Source organism: Zonotrichia leucophrys, chromosome 4A (assembly GCF_028769735.1).
Source record: "Zonotrichia leucophrys gambelii isolate GWCS_2022_RI chromosome 4A, RI_Zleu_2.0, whole genome shotgun sequence".
In the NCBI taxonomy this organism is placed as follows: Eukaryota; Metazoa; Chordata; class Aves; order Passeriformes; family Passerellidae; genus Zonotrichia; species Zonotrichia leucophrys.
This window is the reverse complement of record NC_088174.1, coordinates 2,797,521-2,815,895: the sequence shown is the minus strand read 5'-3', so window position 1 is coordinate 2,815,895 and position 18,375 is coordinate 2,797,521. Positions and strand designations below refer to the sequence as shown.

The 18,375-nt window shown below is 48.7% G+C and overlaps 2 protein-coding genes across 3 annotated transcripts in view; both read right to left on the bottom strand.

Annotated features, from left to right (window-relative positions):
- AMOT (angiomotin) overlaps positions 1-1,523 on the bottom strand; it is a 56,678-nt gene extending 55,155 nt beyond the window's left edge. Inside the window, exon 1 of one of the 2 annotated variants that reach the window (XM_064713067.1) lies at positions 1,433-1,523. The gene's annotated coding sequence lies outside the window, so the exon portion shown is untranslated. Of the gene's footprint in view, positions 1-1,121; positions 1,271-1,432 lie in introns of those variants that run through there. The other variant, XM_064713066.1, reaches the window with a different exon arrangement.
- A 2,689-nt stretch (positions 1,524-4,212) lies between these two features.
- Positions 4,213-15,896, bottom strand: PGK1 (phosphoglycerate kinase 1). Its single transcript, XM_064713064.1, has 11 exons — positions 15,735-15,896; positions 13,228-13,278; positions 12,216-12,371; positions 11,955-12,099; positions 9,852-9,955; positions 9,015-9,134; positions 8,292-8,406; positions 7,817-7,996; positions 7,099-7,276; positions 6,831-6,929; positions 4,213-4,677 (listed from the first exon to the last, which is right to left on the bottom strand). The coding sequence occupies exons 1-11, from the start codon at positions 15,797-15,799 to the stop codon at positions 4,637-4,639; spliced, it is 1,254 nt and encodes a 417-aa protein (XP_064569134.1). The 5' UTR covers positions 15,800-15,896; the 3' UTR covers positions 4,213-4,636.
- Positions 15,897-18,375: the final 2,479 nt, after the last annotated feature.

Below are 18,375 nucleotides of genomic sequence, written 5' to 3'. Positions count from 1 at the left end.
TAATAAGGATAATTGGAATAATCATATTTTTCCCTCTTCTGTAAAGCACCTTGAGCCTTACTGATGAGAAATGCTAGGATGTGATTAGACGCTTAATGAAAAAAATATCATTAGAAAGTGGAATAAAAATGAAAAATGAACTAAAATGGAATTTTCTATTTTATGCTGTATTGGGGCTGAATTAAGAACCATTTATCAGAGGCGTGATGCTGAAAATTTTAACCTGAAAACTGAGTGGAGATCTTCTTTATGCATGTTATGATGGGAGAGTGCAGGTGAGGATGCCAGGGTGGGGGCATGGATGCTGTGAGAAGTCTGAAATTTCAGCTTCAAATTATTTCAAATTATTTCAGCCCCCGGGAGTCTGAAATGTGGAAGTGCTGGGCTCTCCCACCTGCTGCAGCCAGCCCCAAGAAAAGCAATGGGTGTTCAACATCCCCCCACTCCTGTGTCCACCACAGCCCCTTCACAATGAAGATTTCCAGCCCTCACCTTCCCCAAAAAGTACCCGGGAATTGAGGCAGAAGGGGTTTGAGCAGCTCAGACCATGTGGCAGAAGTCACGGTGAATATTTATGGCCGTGCCTGACTCATTCTGTGAATGAAATCCACAATGATCGTACCGGGGACGGCCGAACCAAGGCACGGATGCAAAGCTTTTAACCCTTTGGATTATCACCCTCCGAATTTGCTCTCCCAGAGACCAAAGCAGGAGGATTTGGAGATATTTCTGTTAAATTCAGAGCTGGGGCAGGTGCGGGAGGAGAAGGGCAGAGCAGGGACCATCCCTGGCGCTGGGGCAGAGCCTGAGGGTGACAAAACATCCCCGGCCCCACCTGGCCCCGACAGCGGAGCAGGGACGGCTCCCAGAGCCCCCGAGCCCCGCCGCCTCCCCACAGCCACCACCAGCGCGGGCTGAGCCCCGGCACCGCCCCGCACCGCCCGGGGAAGGAGAAGGAGATGCCCATGAGGGCAGCGGGAACACCCGGCTGCCCTGCCCTGCCCCGCCTCGGGGGCCCGTCCCGGGCGGCGCCTGAGGGGACAGCGCCGGCCTTTCCCCGCGCCGCCCGCCGGCCTCGCCCCGCCGCCGCGGCCGCGCCCTCACCCGCGCAGCGCCCTTACCCCGCGGGCGCCGGGCCCCGCGGCCGCCCGCACATCCATCCCGGGCCGGCACGGCGCTGGGCCACGCCGGGGAGCTCCGGCAAGGGCCCCCCGCCGATGCCGTGGGGAACTTTCAGCAGGCGGCTGCAACTACGGCGCCCGGCATCTCCCGGCGGGCCGGCGAGCGGTGCCGGCCGGGAGCTGTAGTTCCGCACGGGCGGGGGAGCCGCCGGCGCCTGCGGGCAGGGCGCCTTGGCCGAGGGGAATCGCGGCACCGGCGGGGCTGGAAAAGCCTCTGAGAGCAGCGAGCCCAGCCTGTGAGTGAGCCCCACCTTGGCAGCCAGCCCAGGGCGCTGCGGGTCCCCTCCAGTCCTTCCCAGGACACCTCCAGGGACGGGAGTCCACCACCTCCCTGGGCAGCGCCTTCCAATGTTTAACAACCTTTTCCGTGACGAAATTCTTCCCAATATCCAACCTGAACCTCCCCTGTCCTATCACCGGTTGCTTGGGAGCAGCCCATTGCAATGTTTAACAACCTTTTCTATGAGGAATTCTTCCTGATGCCCAGCCTGACCCTCCCACGGCACGACTGGAGGCCGTTCCCTCTCCTCCTGTCCCTGTTCCCTGGGAGCCGAACCCAACCCTCCTGGCTGTCCCCTCCTGTCAGGAGCTGTGCAGAGCCACAAGGTCCCCCCTGAGCCTCCTTTTCTCCAGGCTGAGCCCCTTCCCAGCTCCCTCAGCCCCTCCTGGGGCTCCAGCCACTTCCATTCCCTTCCCTGGACACACTCCAGCCCCTCCATGTCCTTTCTGAACTGAAAGGCTCAGAAGTGAACACATCACTTGAGGAGTGGCCTCAGCAGTGCCCAGGCAGGGGACAGTCACAGTCCTGGTCCTGCTGCCCCACCATGGCTGGGACAGGCCAGGTGCCCTTGGCCTCTTGCCCACCTGGGCACACCTGGCTCACATTCAGCTGCTGGTGAGCAGCACCCCCAGGGCCTTTCCCACCAGGCCCTTTCCAGCCCCTCTGCCCAGCCTGGAGTCTTCCATGGAGTAGGTGTGGGTGAAGTTCTTTACTTTTTATTTTACCTGGCTCTTAGCATCAGCCCCCTAAACCTGCTGTATCTATTACCTCCTTCACATCATGAGCTTTCTGCAACAGCTTTGCTTCTAAACTTTCTTCCACCATGTTTCCAACAGGAACTCTAAACAAAAACAATAACCTGTAAAAGCCAACCTGTCAAAGCAGGATTATCAGGCAAATCTTAAAGAAAGGCCCTGGAAAGTCTATCAGTGAAAAACTGAGCTGCTGGCCATCAAGGGTTCAGCTTATATGGGCTCATGTTTACATGCTTCCTACATTTTTATCTACGATTTATTTTTATTTAAAGCTGAGTATCTCTCTGGCCCTGCTGTGCCATGTTTCCTGTGTTGAACACAGTACACAAAACAAGCCATATGGAAACAAAAGGATATTTTAGAGATGTGAGTAGGAAGCATCCAAATTCAGGTGGAAAAGTGGCTTTCAAGCAGAGGCATCTGTGTGCAAAGAGCATTATTACTGCTTGCTGTATTTAATTACAGAGAGCTTTGTTTTGTTGCTTTTGATGGAGAGAGGAAGAAGCCAGCAGAGGTAGTGGCCACACACCAACCTTCCACTGTAAACACCCAGAAAGGAGGGCTGGGGGAAAGGCTGTTATTGCTCCATGGGAGTCCAGCAGCACAGGGGCACAAGAGTGACACAAAAATGGGCTGTGCTGTCACGAGGTCTTGTTTGGCAGAGCCAGACAACGAGGATCTGTTACAAGACACGGTGGAATGTTTGTTTTTGTAGTACTGGATTTCCAAAATCCATGCTCTTTTTGTGGCTGACAAGCCCCCTCCTTTCTTTGCCTCGTTCCTGCAGCTGTTGGAGGTCTGCACCCCTGCCTGGAAAACATGAGCACAGCCCAGCAAAAATGTGCATCATTCATGTGCCATCAGACAATGCTTGGGAGAGTTACAAAGGAGGGGAGGAAGAGGAGAAGGAGACCACAGTGCTACAGTAATTTGCATTATTTCTACTTTCTTTGCAATAGTTACTTTTAGCTTTAAACTCTAACAGCTCTATATTTCATAGCAGCTTTACCACACTTCAGCATTGAGTTTGAATTCATACTCCCTTATAAAAAAAATTTGGCAGTGTCTGTGTTCTAACACACACTTTTATTTTGTTTTGGTAGTATTTCATATATAGGAATGAACTGAAAAGCAGAATCTGTGCTGTGACCTGTTGCTTACCTTAGGGATTCCCTCCACGGTTCATCCTCAATGCTTTGTGCTGTGCAGAAGCTCCTGGGAGCACCACTGGGATTTCAGTGGCAATCAGAGCAGGCCCTGGCTGCCCCACAGCACTCACCCTTCCTGGATCCAGCAGGAAGATGCAGCAGCAGCTCAGCTGGAGCAGAGCCTCCCCTCAGAGCAGGGCTGTGACTGCTGCCAGAACCCAAAGCTGAGGCTGGACAAGTCCCAGGTTTGGTTTTGTGCTCACATTTGGGCCCTGCAGTGAGCACAGGAGCCAGCACAGGGCAGCCCACGTGGAAATCCAGCTCCAGGCACTGGAGGAACCTTGCTGGGCCTCCACTGACAGTACCTGCAATTCTGCCCTGTGCTGCAGCCACACACAAACCTCAGTGGCCAACTGGGCAGTTTCACCATGCTACTTTCAGTGCTTGTAGCACCACAAACTGGAACAGAGGCACATTGCAATTGTTTGCCAGGGACTTCCCCTTGTATTGACATTAAATACAGTAGTTGCCCACTATGAGGCAAGTTCTCTAAATGACAAGCAGTTGAACTCCCATTTTTCTTACTTGACTTGCACATTCAAATTTTCATCTTACTTTTTTAAGAGGGGCATTGAAGTTTTAACATAACAGTTCATCTGTGGCAATTTACTTCCTTCCCAAGTTCACTTTGATGATGAGTGGGTGCTTATAGAACCACTAGACAAACACAAAAGGAGATTTAGAAACAAAGACTAAATAAGAGAAATAGCTCAGATTCCAGATGCTAGAAGGTATTTTAATGCAGACCATTCTAAAAATCTGAAATAAGGACAACATACAAACTGGGAGCACTTGAAATATGTTTATTCAGCAGCTATTACAACCAACCTCCAAAAAACTGGAGTCCCTCTGGTTTCTGAACCGTGTCAAGTGATGAAAATGCCTTTAGGATGGAAGCTGGACAGTGCACTCCTTTCTGAGATATACATCTAACAGGGATTAATCTCTTTGAAAAGGCAAAATATAAATATATACACTCTAAATTCACAACAACAGCTTCAACTACGTTAATTCAAGTGGGGTAACAGTGGACAAACCCACATCATGTAAACTGCAGTCAGGAAAAATCTCTGCTCTCTGCTGCTCCCTCCTGCTCCCAGGCCCCGTTCTGGTTTACATTCTGGGATGTGCCTCTGGCAGAGCTGGAACACGGAAGCGCTGAAGTGCTGGATCTCAGGGGCTGTGCACGGGACCAGGCTGGGGCTCTGCTCTCTACACGTTGCTCAAGGCATCCACACCAGGGAGAACCTTACCTGGGGACACAGAAAACACAGCAGCAGCGTTAGGGACCTCTCAAACAACTCTGCAACATTCAAAGAGATGCTAAAAAGTGAATCAGGAATTATAGGTTGAAAATTGAAGAGTTTGGCTCCACGTTGACTGTGGTGGTGTTCACAGGGGTCTCAGGTAGAGAGAGTCAGATCCTCATCTCTTCTGTGTTTCAGAAGGCATGATTTATTATTTTATGATATATAGTATATTAAAACTATACTAAAAGAATAGAAGAAAGGATTTCACCAGAAGGCTAGCTAAGAATAGAAGTGAAATGATAACAAAAGCTCATGACTCTCAGAGAGTCCAAGCCAGCTGACTGTGATTGGCCATTAATTAGAAACAACCAACATGGACCAATCAAGGATGCACCTGCTGCATTCCACAGCAGCAGATAACCATTGTTTTTCTTTTCCTCTGAGGCTTCTCAGGAGAAAAAAACCTGGCAAAGGGATTTTTCAGAAAATATCATGGCTACAGTTGACCATGGTGGTTCCATGGATCTGTTCCACACAGTGAATCCACCCAGAGCACAGCTGCACTCGGATGTCAGCAGGGATTCCAAACACAGCCCAGCATCAACTCTCAATTAACAGCAATGGCACATTTCTGTCCAAGTCTCTGCTAGGGCCAGATCCAAACACCCAACATCCTTTTCCATTAAATTTGATGGCAAACAGATTTTTGATTGGATTTAGAGAGTTGCTGCATGCTTTCTTAAATCCCTAGTGGCAAGTAAATAGAATTCTGGGGAGTGTGGTGGAAATTTTAAGAATGAATTAAGAGAAAAAGCCTCCTATGAGTCTCAGGTCTTTAAATAACTGAAACACTCAGGTTGAGACATTTACATGTCTTCTTCCAACTGATGGAATCAAAGAATATTCTCAACTTTGAGTAGTAGATTAATAAAGTACAACATTTTCTAAAGCATTTATAGCTTTTTTGTCCTACTTTAATAATGAACGGACACCACTCTGGTTTTGCCTTTCCTCAGAAAAACAACCTTCCAATGCTCAAGCTGTGCAGCAGGACTGAATTGTAACACTGTTCACAACTCACTAGTTTGCTGAGTTTTCAGGGATTTTTCCCCTTTCTTCATCTTCAGAAGCTTTTCTAATTAGCCAGACTTCCGTTACATTTAAAAGATCACACACACAAACCCATATTTTGGGCCAAAACTTAGACAAGTTTGTGCTTTTGAATACACAGCATTTCCTTCGAGCCATCTGCATTCTTTCCCTTCCCCATCACTCCCTAGGCAACAGAAACAAAAGCTCTGTCTCCCATCTTACTCCTGCAAACAGCAGCTGCAAGGCAGTTTATTGAAGTTTCTCCTCTCCAGAGGAGTTGACAGCATCGGATAATTTACACACACTGGGAAACGGCAAATTACCAGAGGAAATGAAAAGTCGTTTCGAGAACAATGGAACTCGTTACAAGAATCCCTTCAATCCTCTCCATTTTGAATTCCAAGCACCCTCGTGCAGGTTTGTCGGTGAGCACTAGAGGGCTCCCCAAACCCAAGGGAATTCCAAACAGGAAGAAGAAGCTTTTGGCAAGAATTCCAGACTGTTCTGATGAGGTTCCCCTATCAGAAACCGGGCGTTTTCAACTGGCTGGTTGGCATGTCCTGAGGGATCAGTGACAAAACCCAGCCCACTCTTGTTTTCTATCCCAGTATTTTTCCTTTCTGGGAGGAGCACACTGTGTTGTCTGCAGGAATATTCCATTTTCCTGCCTCTCTTCCTCTGTGAGGGCCACAGAACAGGAGAAGAGGAGCTTGTAGCTCCAAAGCAACATGTAACTAACTCCACATGGTGGCACAGAAAAGACATTGCTCTGTGTCCAGGTTTGATAAGGAAGTGAGTTTTTTGGGAGTTTGTGGTTAAATTAATTAGTGTTGAGATTTGAATATTGGTATTTGGTGTGGCTATTGAGGACATGGATATTTTTTGAGAATACAGGGGGTTAAAAGTAGAGAACTTTTAAGGGAAATTTTTTTGTTTTGTTTTGGTTGGTGAAAGAGGTTAGCATTAAACCATGACACTGTTGTTTGCTTTCCTGATAAATGCTAATGGCAAAGCACCCAGAACTCCACATTTACTCAAACAAATGAAGATAAAAGAGGATTTACCCTCTAGCAGCTCCAGGCTGGCTCCACCTCCTGTGCTGACATGGCTGACTTTATCCTCAGTGTTCCACTTAGCACAGCAAGTGGCTGTATCTCCACCACCTGTAGCACAAACAGAATCCATGAGACACAAGAAATACACATTTTGTCCAACAGAAGGACAGAGGAGAACTTGAGGAAAACAATTTGACAGTATTTTTATCACAGTGCTGGCCATCACAAGCTTCCTCCATGCATTTAGAAACAGAAGAACAAGAACACAACTACTTACCAATAATGGTGATGCAGCCTTTTCCAGTAACTTCTACCACTTTGTCCATCAGGGCTTTGGTTCCTTTGGAAAACTTGTCCCACTCAAAGACTCCCACTGGACCGTTCCACACGATTTGCTTGGCCCTTCCCACAACTTCAACAAACTTCTTCACACTCTCAGGGCCACAGTCCAGGCCCTAAGGGAAGGAAGTGAGAGAAGTCATCACTGCTGACCCCCAGCTCCAATCCCCCATGCCCAGCCAGAAGCTTCCCCCTCACCCCAGACAAGAAACAAGAATTTCTCTCTATTCACAGACAGATTTGCCAGCAGCTGCTGCAGGAGGGTGGAGTCTGGGGGGGTATTTATCTTCCTAACACTTCTTAATCTTCCAGTAAGTCAATTTTAAATCAATGTCAGACTCTTGAAGCCTTAGTTAGAAAACTTTGCCAACCCTACTTAAATTCTAGTTAAATAAAAGGGATTTCTACTGCATTCAGATCTGCATGTTGGGAGAAGAATTTTGCTGGTTTAATCCAAATCTCACAGAAGCTACTTTAGACTTAAAATTTCAGAACAAACAACAGGGCTTCAATTGCATTAAACCAAAAGACTCCACACAGCTTGACTGCCCTCAGGAACATTTGCCAAGGCTCACAATTACTCTCTTTTAAGAGGTGTCCTACCCACCCTATTCCTTACTGCTCCCCCTGTCAGTCCCTGTCCCATTCACACCTACCATCCAGCCAGCAGGAATGCCTGAAGCCACTGTGGCCTCCCCAGTCTGTGCATTCTCATCAAATTTGTCAGCAGTGATGAAGTCAACAGGCAGAGTGATCTTCACACCATTCTTCTCTGCCTTGGCCATCAGGTCCTTGACAATTTTTGATCCCTCTTCATCAAACAGAGAGTTGCCAATCTAAAGGAAACATTTGGGAAATTTAAGAGAAGTGTTTGTTTAGCTCCTGGTCATGACAGAAGAGAACATCAGCACCCAAACTGCTCAGACAGCAATTCTGGAAATATTGTTTTCTTAAAGCACACGGAGAGACAGAGGAGCAATCTGAGTTTTGCAAAGGGATTGTCAAGTAATTTCTCAGTGCTCCCTACTCTTGCAGAGAGCCAAGAGAGCCAGGGCTCAATCCCAGAACATGGAAGGAGCATTCAGACCACATTCCCCACTAGGAGCAGACAGGGAATTGTTCTCCTCATACCTCCATGTTGTTGAGCACTTTGAGGAAGGTGAATGCCATTCCACCACCAATGATCATCTCATTGACCTTATCCAGCATGTTATTGATCAGCTGGATCTTATCCTGAACTTTGGCTCTGTAAGAGAGAAAGGAAAAAGAATTAATAATGAATATTGTGACTTTGGTACGTCAAGGCTGCTCTAGAGAATGATCCAAGAAAAGAATTGTTGGGAATGGGCAAAAAGAGAATTTTGCAAGTTAGCAGGCCAGCATTAAAATTCAACTTCCTAGAGCATTATTCAGCCCTCCATTTCTTCTTTTCTATTTAAATATAAACCTCATTAGCCCTTTAGAGCCTGATTTCCCCTGACTGCCCATGCAGCCCCAGTTGCATAATGAGAGGTCATGTCAATTTACAGAGCCTGAGCACTGCTGTACCCTGAACTGGGGGAAAAGGTCACTGACAATGTCTGGGCCACCTCATGGCTCTAACTGCTCTCCTGGCTCATCTGGGCAAAAAACTGCTGGGGACAGTCTTGATTTGGGAATGACAATGAACAGCCAGATTGTACCATCACAGGAGCAGATGTATCAGTTCGCTCCTCTCTAATCCACACCTCACATCTCAGGAGTCAGCTACAAAACTGAACTGCTGGTAAACCAGAAAGGAAAGCACTTGCTTAAATAACATGTCATTTGTTAGGGCAGTTAGAGAAATACAGTCACAATGTTCTCGAGCCTTACCCTCCCAGAATTGCCAAGAAGGGTCTCTCTGGACTCTCCAGGGCCTTGGCAAAATAATCCAGTTCTTTCTTCATCAGGAAGCCAGCAGCCTTCTGAGGCAGATTGACACCAACCATGGAGCTGCAGAATTAAAGTAAAAAGTGAGGAAAGAAAAAATTTCCTTTTTCCACGAGACATGAAGGTGTAGAAACAGCCCCATGTCTCACAGCATTACAAAGCCAACCCTTTAGTCAGCTGCAGCAATGAGAACAGCTAGCACCTGCATGAAAACACACAGGGGCTTTGTTTTCCTAGTTTGACAAGACAGCTGTGCATGCCTCATTTCTGACATTGGTTCTGCATAGAAATATTGATTTGCAAGACATTTATCATCTCAACTAGTGATCCAAGATACTGAAGGACAAATAAGAATAGCCAAGAGCAGGAATTTTTTCTTCCAAGAGTATCACTGCAGTCTGCAAGTACACATATCCAAATATACTCCATGAAATAATAACTCTGGAGCAAATTATCTTTTGGAAAAGAGGGCTGTTGTGATTGTAGGGCAATTTATACAAGCCCTAAGCAGGTAATCATTACATCTTTAAAGTCTAAAAAAATGCCAATGCAAGTGTGAAGATCTTGTTTCAGCTTTCTCTTGTACCCCAAGACAACTTGAAAGAGCATACACTGATGGCAACCTCCTCCAGTAAATCTACTACTGAGGGACAAACACAGCACAATGACAGTGGGGTGAGCCCAAAAGCAAGTTAGAACTCCTTGGGGGCAGTATTTGATGTGTTTCCACAGCAGATATTGTTCTGCAGTTCTGCCTGGGGAAGGGAAATGGGTACCCACCTGTGAGCTCGGTGTGCAGTGCCAAAAGCATCATTGACATAGACATCTCCCAGTTTGGAAAGAGAGGCTCTGAAAGCCTCCACTTTTGCAGGCTCAGCCTTGATCTAAAAAGAGAAAGAAGGACAAGTTTGTACCCTGAGATTTGACTCTGAATCTGAACTCAAAGTCAGCTATTTGACTGAAACCCAAAGCAAAGGTCAGTTTGAGGAACTCATCAACTCATCCAGTGGGTCACTGTCTTCATTTGCTTTTTCCCAGTCCAGCAGAAGCAACAAAGTCTAAATGGTTTAAATTCCACTTTAAACTCCCCCAGACTGCTGTTGCTGAAAACTGTTCCCACTTCTGAACTGCAGCACCACAAACCTTCCAGTCTCTCTCCAACAGACTTCCAGTGTTGTGTGGTGAACACAGGTAGCACAGGAAGGGTGTGGAGAGACAAGGCAGGGATCAGGCTAAACAAATTCATGCTCACTCACTGAACAAAGCAAGCATAATCTCCAAGAGATACAAGTAAAAGGTTGAGCTCCTGAAGGACTGATTTAGCAACTGCACTGAGGATTAACCAATGAACAGTCTGATAAAAGGCCTGCACACTACAGCAGGCCACAGTGAAAGCAGCCAACGCTGGAAATACAGATGAGTGCAGTATGTAGTGGGTAAGAACAGGTGTATTTCTGTGAAAAGACTCCTCCAAGCATCCTACCAAATCCTCACAGGATGGCTTTTGCAGTCCAGCTCTCCCTCCCAGCATGAGGAGACAGCAGAGCCCCCAGGGCAGCAGGTGAGTGCTCAGGGGCAGCTGGCAGCCCCTTGGTGCAGGGAACAGCCCAGACTGGAGCCAGGCCAGCCCCTCCCAAGGGCTCTGCTCAGTCAGCTCAGCACCCCAGGGAAGCCTCTGCCAGCACCAGGTGTGACACCACAGGGACAATGGCAGGAAGGCACTCCAGGGGATGGCAGCAGGGCTCAGCACAGCTTGGGGGCCCTTTTTAGCAGAGACTGTGCAGGAGACAACAGAGATTCTACAACAATGCTGCCAACTGCTCCTTCACTCAGCAAACTGCCTGGCTGCAGAGACTAAGTGCTGCAGTTAGAACCAGTTCCAGAACACAAGAGGCTCTGACACAAGGAACCACCACCACTGCATCTACTTTGGAAAAACACAGTTTAAGCACCAGTCAGCAACCCTGTATTGCATCACTGTTTCCATAGCACTGACTTTCACCTCTGCTGGGAGAGGCAGCTCTGACACTGGCACCTCTCCCCTGATGTGCTCAGTGCACTGTGTGCTTCCATATGCACACACCCAGCTAATCCCCTGGGAATTACACAAACACACAAAACCAGACTGTCTCCCAGAGAAAATGAAATTCTTGCCCCACTCTTCTCCCTGCCACTATACCTGCAGTGGCACACAGTTCTAGCAGTGAATAATTCCAGATCTGCTCAATTTCCCCCTGCCTTGTGCACAGGCTCACCCACTCTGTGCTGTGTTCCTAAGCTGCAGGAGTCCTGTGTCAGCCCATAAAGGGCACACTCCATGTCAGCATTCCCTCCAAGCACAGGATCTCTGTGAGCCAGCGGGGTCACCATCGCTAAGAAAAGCAGCTGTCTGGAGCAAGCACTCTGCTGACCTTCAGCAAAATGTCAGAGGTGCAAGGCAGCCTGCTTCTAGAGAACTGCTCTGAAGAGCAGACAGGCTTAGGGGGTTTGATAATCCCTGTGCTGCAGAAATATTAGCCATGTAACCCAAAAAGGAAGCATCATTCTTATGGGCCTGGTGGCAACAAACTGTCTCCATATTGGTTTTCATTGCAGACACCCAATACTGAAGCCTAACAAGCAGCAGTCTCTTGCACAGCTCTATTTTGTTTCTTTCTCCTTTTTTGACAGTCATTTATAGCCTTTCACTTGAGCTATTTCATCTCAGAAATTCACTGCACTCCACTCAAAGCCTTTGCACAACAGTGGGACACAGTGAACTAAAGGTCTCTGACATCCTGTTCAGAGCAGGCTCACAATCAGTGTGTTAGAGAGGCTGCTGGCTCCTTGTCAGTCTGCAGCAAACAGCAGGTAAGACCAGAGCAGGCACACATGAAGTTTCACCTTGTTCCCTGAAGCATCTTTGCCTTTGCCTTCCTCTTCAACGTGGAATCTGAGGTTCTCCAGCAGGATGACTGAGCCAGCAGCAGGATTGGCACAGGCATTCTCCACCTCAGCACCAACACAATCCTTCAGGAACAACACCTCCCTGCAAACACAAAACACACACTGGAACCTCACCAGCGGCTTCCTGGTGGAAAGAAAAACATCCAGGCTCCCTGGCAGGGAGGGCCTGGTGCACACCAGGCTGCTTTTGCACTTTACCTGCCCAGGAGTGCCTTCAGCTCCACAGCTACTGGGGCCAGGGAGAACTTGTCAGGCATGGGGACACCATCGGGGCGACCCAGGTGGCTCATGAGAACCACGGACTTGGCCCCATGGTCCAGGCAGTGCTTGATGGTAGGAACAGCTGCCTTGATTCTGTAACAGCACACAACAGCTAATTAATAAGGAATCAATTAGAGTTTACCAGGCAAGCACATTAGTACCACTTACACATGAGCCCTGGGAGCTGTCCCTCAAAAATGGCAAAAGAAACAGAGCACAAGAGCAAAACATTCTCCATGTTTTCTTTTAAAGAAAATTCTCCATCCCAGCCTGTTTTCATACATTTCACTGTTATCTTCAATGGACATGGAATTAAAATGCATTTTGTAATCTAAGTTCTGCTGATTGCTCAGCTAAGAAATGCCAGGACACACCTGACCAGTACCAGGCTCCCTGGGTTACTCTGGGATCCTGCACCAGTACAGAAATGTTGAGCAGTGAGAATATTGTGGTGAGCAAAGCTGGCACCTCTGCAAGTGGCACACAAGCAGGGCAAGGCATGTGGCATCCCTGTTTGTAAACTCCAGGGTTTTGTGTGCTGCACAGCAACAATTACTCTAACAAAGACAACAAGTTATCACAGCCCCAGGGTAAGCAGGAGGCACAGAGACTTCTGGATAGCAAGAGAGACAACTTTCACACACAGCCTAAGGAATGTGGCTGTGAAATGGCCACAGCCAATTTAAGAAATTTAAGTTAATCTCTAAAATAATATATTTTTTCCATATGCTTTCCACAGCAGCCACAGTGAGTATCAGCCTTGTATTTAAGTGTAGTTTGCTAGCAGCTGCAGGGGGTTTAATTAAAAATTGTTGGACTTTCTCTGACACCTTTAATATTCTGGTTTCAGCAGTGACAGCTTAATCAAGGTAATGCTCCAGGTACTGGGATGAAGTCAGAGACACAGCAGACTTTGAGATCTCCATTTGGGATGGAAATTACAGCTCACCTCTGATTGTTGGTTATTTTGTGATCCTTCATTGGAACATTGAAGTCAACCCTAAAAAAAAAAAATCAGAAGCAAAATTAAATATTCAACAAATTTATTTTATTACTTATTTATTTCATTTTAAATATTCAACAAATGAGTGTGGGAACCTGCCAGTAAAGGTGTTGGCTCAAAAAGCAGTGTTACAATTAGAGTTAGATGTTCACCTATGGCCTGTCAACAAGTTCTGTTCTGAAATCAATGTGTTATCAGCCATTTCTGCTTGTGATAACATCACAAATGCTACAGTAACTCAGGAAAGCTGGGCCACCAATACATCCTAATGCTCAGGACCAGAGCAGCAGTAATGCTGAGCAGGAAATAAACCCAGATACAACTTTTCATTTTTAAACAATATGATTTCAGACCCCAACGAGGAACATCCAAAGGAAAGGAAATGAACAACTAGTGACCTTGTGTCCTCAAATGAGGCTTCAGAAATACTTGGCTGGACTACTGTGGCCAGCAGGCAGTTGAAGGAAGCTTTAACTTCTGTCCTCTGCAGCTCTAATCTCCCTGCTGTGGCTTATCCCATTCTCCCTGGAAGACCTGACTTGGATCTTGAGGTGACTTCCCGAGCCGTGCCAGCTGGAGCTGTGGCAGGGAGGAGTTTCAGGGCCTGGCATCCCCGTGCCCATGTGCAGGAAGCAGCGTTGCGTAACCGCGGAGGCAGAAACTGCTCCCAGAGCCACGGCAGGGAACACCCATGGCTGGAGCAGAGAGCAAAGCGTGCATCCTTCATCCTTCTATACATTAAAAACACCGCGTTCAGCAAGCTGAGTGAATGAATCCCCCCGCAGCCCACTCAGCACGTGAAACAAACGGGAAGAAAGGACAAAAGCTGCCAGCAAAGCAGGAGTAGCTGAGCAGAAAGAAATTGAACTGGCAACCCCACAGCACCGTGGTCGAGTTCTAGAAGGGGCAAAGAAAAGCACCATTATCCTAAAGGAGAGAATAAAAGGACAGTTTGCTTTACAGAGCCATAAAACTACAAAAGAAAGCTCCAGCTCAGCCTTCTTCCCCCCTGCCATTGAAATCTGAGCTCCCTGAGCCCTCTCTCCTCCCCATTCTCAACTTTTCCTGAAGCTTCGGCACCAGGACCCGAAGCTAAGCAGGATGTGAGTAAGCCGAAATTACCATGACCATGAGGAGAAAAAGAAGAGGTATCGATTTTAGTACTACTGAGAGCACGTGGGGACTCGTTTCAGGAGACCCGGAGCCCGGCAGCTCACCTGCTGGGTTTGGGTAGCCCCTCACGGAACAGCAAAATTAATTAATTAGCATTAATTAACGGAGATTTTGAGCGGGCAAACCCAGCCCACCGCCTGCCAATGCACGGCTGCTCTCTGTAACATGACTCAGAAATGGAAAAAAACCAGTCAGATGGCCAAAAAAAAAGTCAGGTACAGATTTCTACACAGAGATCTTTTGTTGTATCAGACTTAGAAAGTGCACGGAAATCCGGAGCAAGCTTCTTCTGCACTTGTTACATGGGCTGGTTTCCGATAATCAAATTAGGGAACTAGTTCAAAACAAGGTTGAAGAGACAAGGGGTAAAAAGAGCAAGTTGTGTGTCAGACTGTGACTAACAGGAGCTATATTTTTGCTATCACTGCCTACTCACAGAGCAGATAACACACACACGGTAACCACGTTATAGTGACCTTGAACAAACTACCCCATAATTAAAGTATTTCGAGCAGGACCTATCACGATGTACCTTCGTGCCCTTATCTCCCAGGACTTGGCAACAATTTTAACGTGAGGCGTTCAGGCACTGATGCTTTATAAATAAGCAATGACTGCCTATTTTAGGTTTTAGACCAGGATGTGCTGAAAAAACCTGCGGTGACAGCCCAGCCCTGGAAGTGTCCAAGGCCAGGCTAGGAGAGGTTTGGAGCAACCTGGTCTAGCAAAAGGTGTTCGTGCCCTTGGCATGGGGATGGAAAGAGATGGGCTTTAAGGTCCCTCCCAACCCAGGCATTCTGTGATTCTATGACTGGATTCCTCCTAAGAAATTAATTATTATTGGTATTTGGACAGCTGAGCAGAGCCGTATCTTCACTTTTTTATTGCAGTGCTTTTTGAATTTGCATTAAGGAAAAAAAATTACTGGGAAATAAGCGTTTTTTGGAGTAGCTCTCTGGAATAAAAGCTCGGCAGACTGGATGGATTTGCCCTGCAGCCTCCTGTGGCCGACACACGTGCGAGCGAGCGGGGTGATCCAGGGCCGGGATTTACACCCTGCCCGGCCGCCACGTACCCGCAGGGGAGCCGGGCCGGCTCCACGATGATGCAGAAGCCTCTCCAACACCCACCGAGCGAAACAAATGAAATGAAAACCGCATATATCGACACGCGCCAGGCTCGGGCAAGAGGCTGCTACCGGGGGGCACCGACCCGGCCCCAGCGTGGAGCACAGACAAGGCCGCGCTCAGGGGACGCACATTCCTTCCGCAACGCCTCACCTCATGACGACGCGCTTTCCCTTCACGTCCACCTTGTCCAGGGTGAGTTTGTTGGAGAGAGACATGTTTGCTACCCGCCGCAACCACACCGTCCCGCTCAACCTGCTCCGCTTCGCCGCCTCCGCGTTCTGCCGCAGCGCCGCCCGCGCCGCCACCACCCAGCGCATCTGGCCCCGCCCCTCCCGTCAGCGATTGGTCCGTGCTGTCCTCTCTGCGTTTTTATTGGTCAAACCTCCTGTCCGTCAGCGGGCATCCCGCCTCACGGGGGCGGGGCTGCGGCGCCGGCCCCGGTCACGTCCCACACGCAGCCGCCGCTCCCTGAGGGCGCCGGTAGAGTGCGGGGTCCTGTCCCTGAGTACCAAATTAACGGTTCTGCACCTTATCTGAGGGAAAATCACCCATAAATGGTGTCTAAACGTGTGTCGGCTGGTGCGAATCCTTCAGATGAAGGGCAGGCACTTCACGGCTGAGCCATAGGCCTGGGGCAGGCCATGAGTCGACTGTAAAGGACGAGACAAAACCCGGGATATTTTTAAGTGACCTACATAAATACTTCTCAAGACAAGTGGGGACAAAACAACTGTTTGAAGGGATATACCTTGCAGCAGCATGGTTTAGTAGAATCACGGAGTGGTTTGAGTTGGGAGGGACCTTAAGTATAATTTCATTCCACGCCCTGCCGTGGGCAGGGACACCTTCCGCTATCCCAGGCTGCTCCAAGCCCCAGTGTCCAACCCAGCCTCGGGCACTGCCAGGGATCCACGGCCAGCCACAGCTGCTCTGGGCACCCTGTGCCAGGACCTGCCCACCCTCTCAGGGAAGATTTTGTTTTCCTAAAACCTAATCTCAACCTACTCTCTTTCAGTTTGAGTCCATTCACCCTTGTCCTGTCACTCTAGGCCCTTGTCAATAGTCTTTCCCTCTTTCTAGTAGGTTCCCTCCAGGTACTGGAAAGCCTTCATTTTTCCAGGCTGAACAATCCCAGTTCTCTCAACCTTTCCTCATAGGAGTAGTATTCCATCCCTCTGATCATCTTGGTGCCTCCTCTGGGCTTGCTCTGTGTCCTTCCTGTGCAGGGACCCCAGAGCTGGAGGCAATCCTAACCCTGCCCTCTGCCAGGTCACAGCCATTCCCTTTGTGTCACTCCATGCCTCCATAGCAGGTTCTGGGTGCAGCCCAAAATCACCTGCCCCAACATACGTGCAGCCTCTAACGCAGTGCACTGGGCTGTGCATTGGGTGACAATAGCACAGGGCAATGCACTGTACTGGGTGAAAAAGGAGCTCATGGTCCTTTGTGTTTTGCCCATAGGATAGGGCTTTCTGTTGCTGACAGGGTTATTTTTTTGCCACGCTCACAAAAATGTACAGATACCGCTGAGAAAGTGGTGGTGACAAAATCAGTTCTCTGCTGACAGGATGGTGTGGAGGGAGTCAAGAGAAGGGCAGTGAGCTGGGGAAGGGTCTGGAGAGTCAGTCCTATGAGGAGCAGCTGAGGGAGCTGGGAAGGGGCTCAGCCTGGAGAAAAGGGGGACTGGGGGGACCTTGTGGCTCTGCACAGCTCCTGACAGGAGGGGACAGCCCAGGGGGTCGGGCTGTGCTCCAGGGAACAGGGACAGGAGCAGAGGGAACGGCCTCAGGCTGGGCCAGGGGAGGGTCAGGTTGGACAGCAGGAAGAATTTCTCATGGAAAAGGTTGTTAAACATTGCAATGGGCTGCCCAGGGAGGTGTAGAGTCACCATCCCTGGAAGTGTTCAAGGAAGAACTGGATGTGGCACTCATTGCTCATTGATAAGATGGTGATCGGTCAAAGATCAGATCCAGTGGTGTCAGAGGTCTTTTCCAACCTAAAAGATTCTGAGTCAAATGAGCACACACTGACAAGAAATGAAACACAAAGGTTCCTAGAGAGCCAGGCTAGTAAAAACACCCAGCCTGAGGCAGAAGGGTGGGAGTCTCCTGCTGCAAGACTCAGGAAAGCCTGGATGGGCCTCCCAGACATGTTAAAGGTGTCTGTCCCAACAGCAAAAAACGCTGAATTACACAAGTGGAAACAAACTGAGGGTGACATGAAATCTCCTGTGAGCTGGCCACCAATTAGGATGGAGGAGACCAGGAACATCCCTTTAGTTTGTCAGTGTGTGGCACTGTAGTTTATCTCATATTGCTGTAAATCTACAATCGAGGTTCAAATTAAATTAGGCCCAGTAATGGTCTCAATGTTGACTGCAGAGTAAACCTGGGGGGTACCCAGGGGTCCCTCCTGTGACACAGCAAATCAGAGCCAACCTTGCAGCCACCGGGTGATCCTTGTGACCCAGAGCCCCTGCACAGTGCTCGCAGTGTCCCCTGTGGGCAGGGACACCTGGAAGTGTCAGTGTGAGTCCAGCCTTCACCAAGGCCTGAGAGTCAAATCCTAACAGGGTCCTGAGCCCAGCCTCCCCTCAGGAGCTGGGATCCCCTGCTCAAAGCACAGCTGGCCAGAGCCACTTCTAATCCAAGCCAGAAGCACAAGTGACAGCAGGTGGACAAACCTTAGAGGCACTCCTGTGAGGAGATAAGGGAGGCTTCTCTGGATCCACAGGAGCTGTAACTCTTTAACTGTTCTGAAATTAATCCCTTTCTTTCTTCCTGTACTACTT

Bases quoted from the DNA above. Each gene is read 5' to 3' on its own strand.
- PGK1 (XM_064713064.1), bottom strand. From the start codon at position 15,799: ATGTCTCTCTCCAACAAACTCACCCTGGACAAGGTGGACGTGAAGGGA. The intron at 7,997-8,291 runs GTATGAGGAGAA...TGTTTCCTTTAG, and splicing joins AAGTGCTCAACAACATGGAG to ATTGGCAACTCTCTGTTTGA. The intron at 4,678-6,830 runs GTAAATCCTCTT...CTGTGTCCCCAG, and splicing joins CAGCCTGGAGCTGCTAGAGG to GTAAGGTTCTCCCTGGTGTG.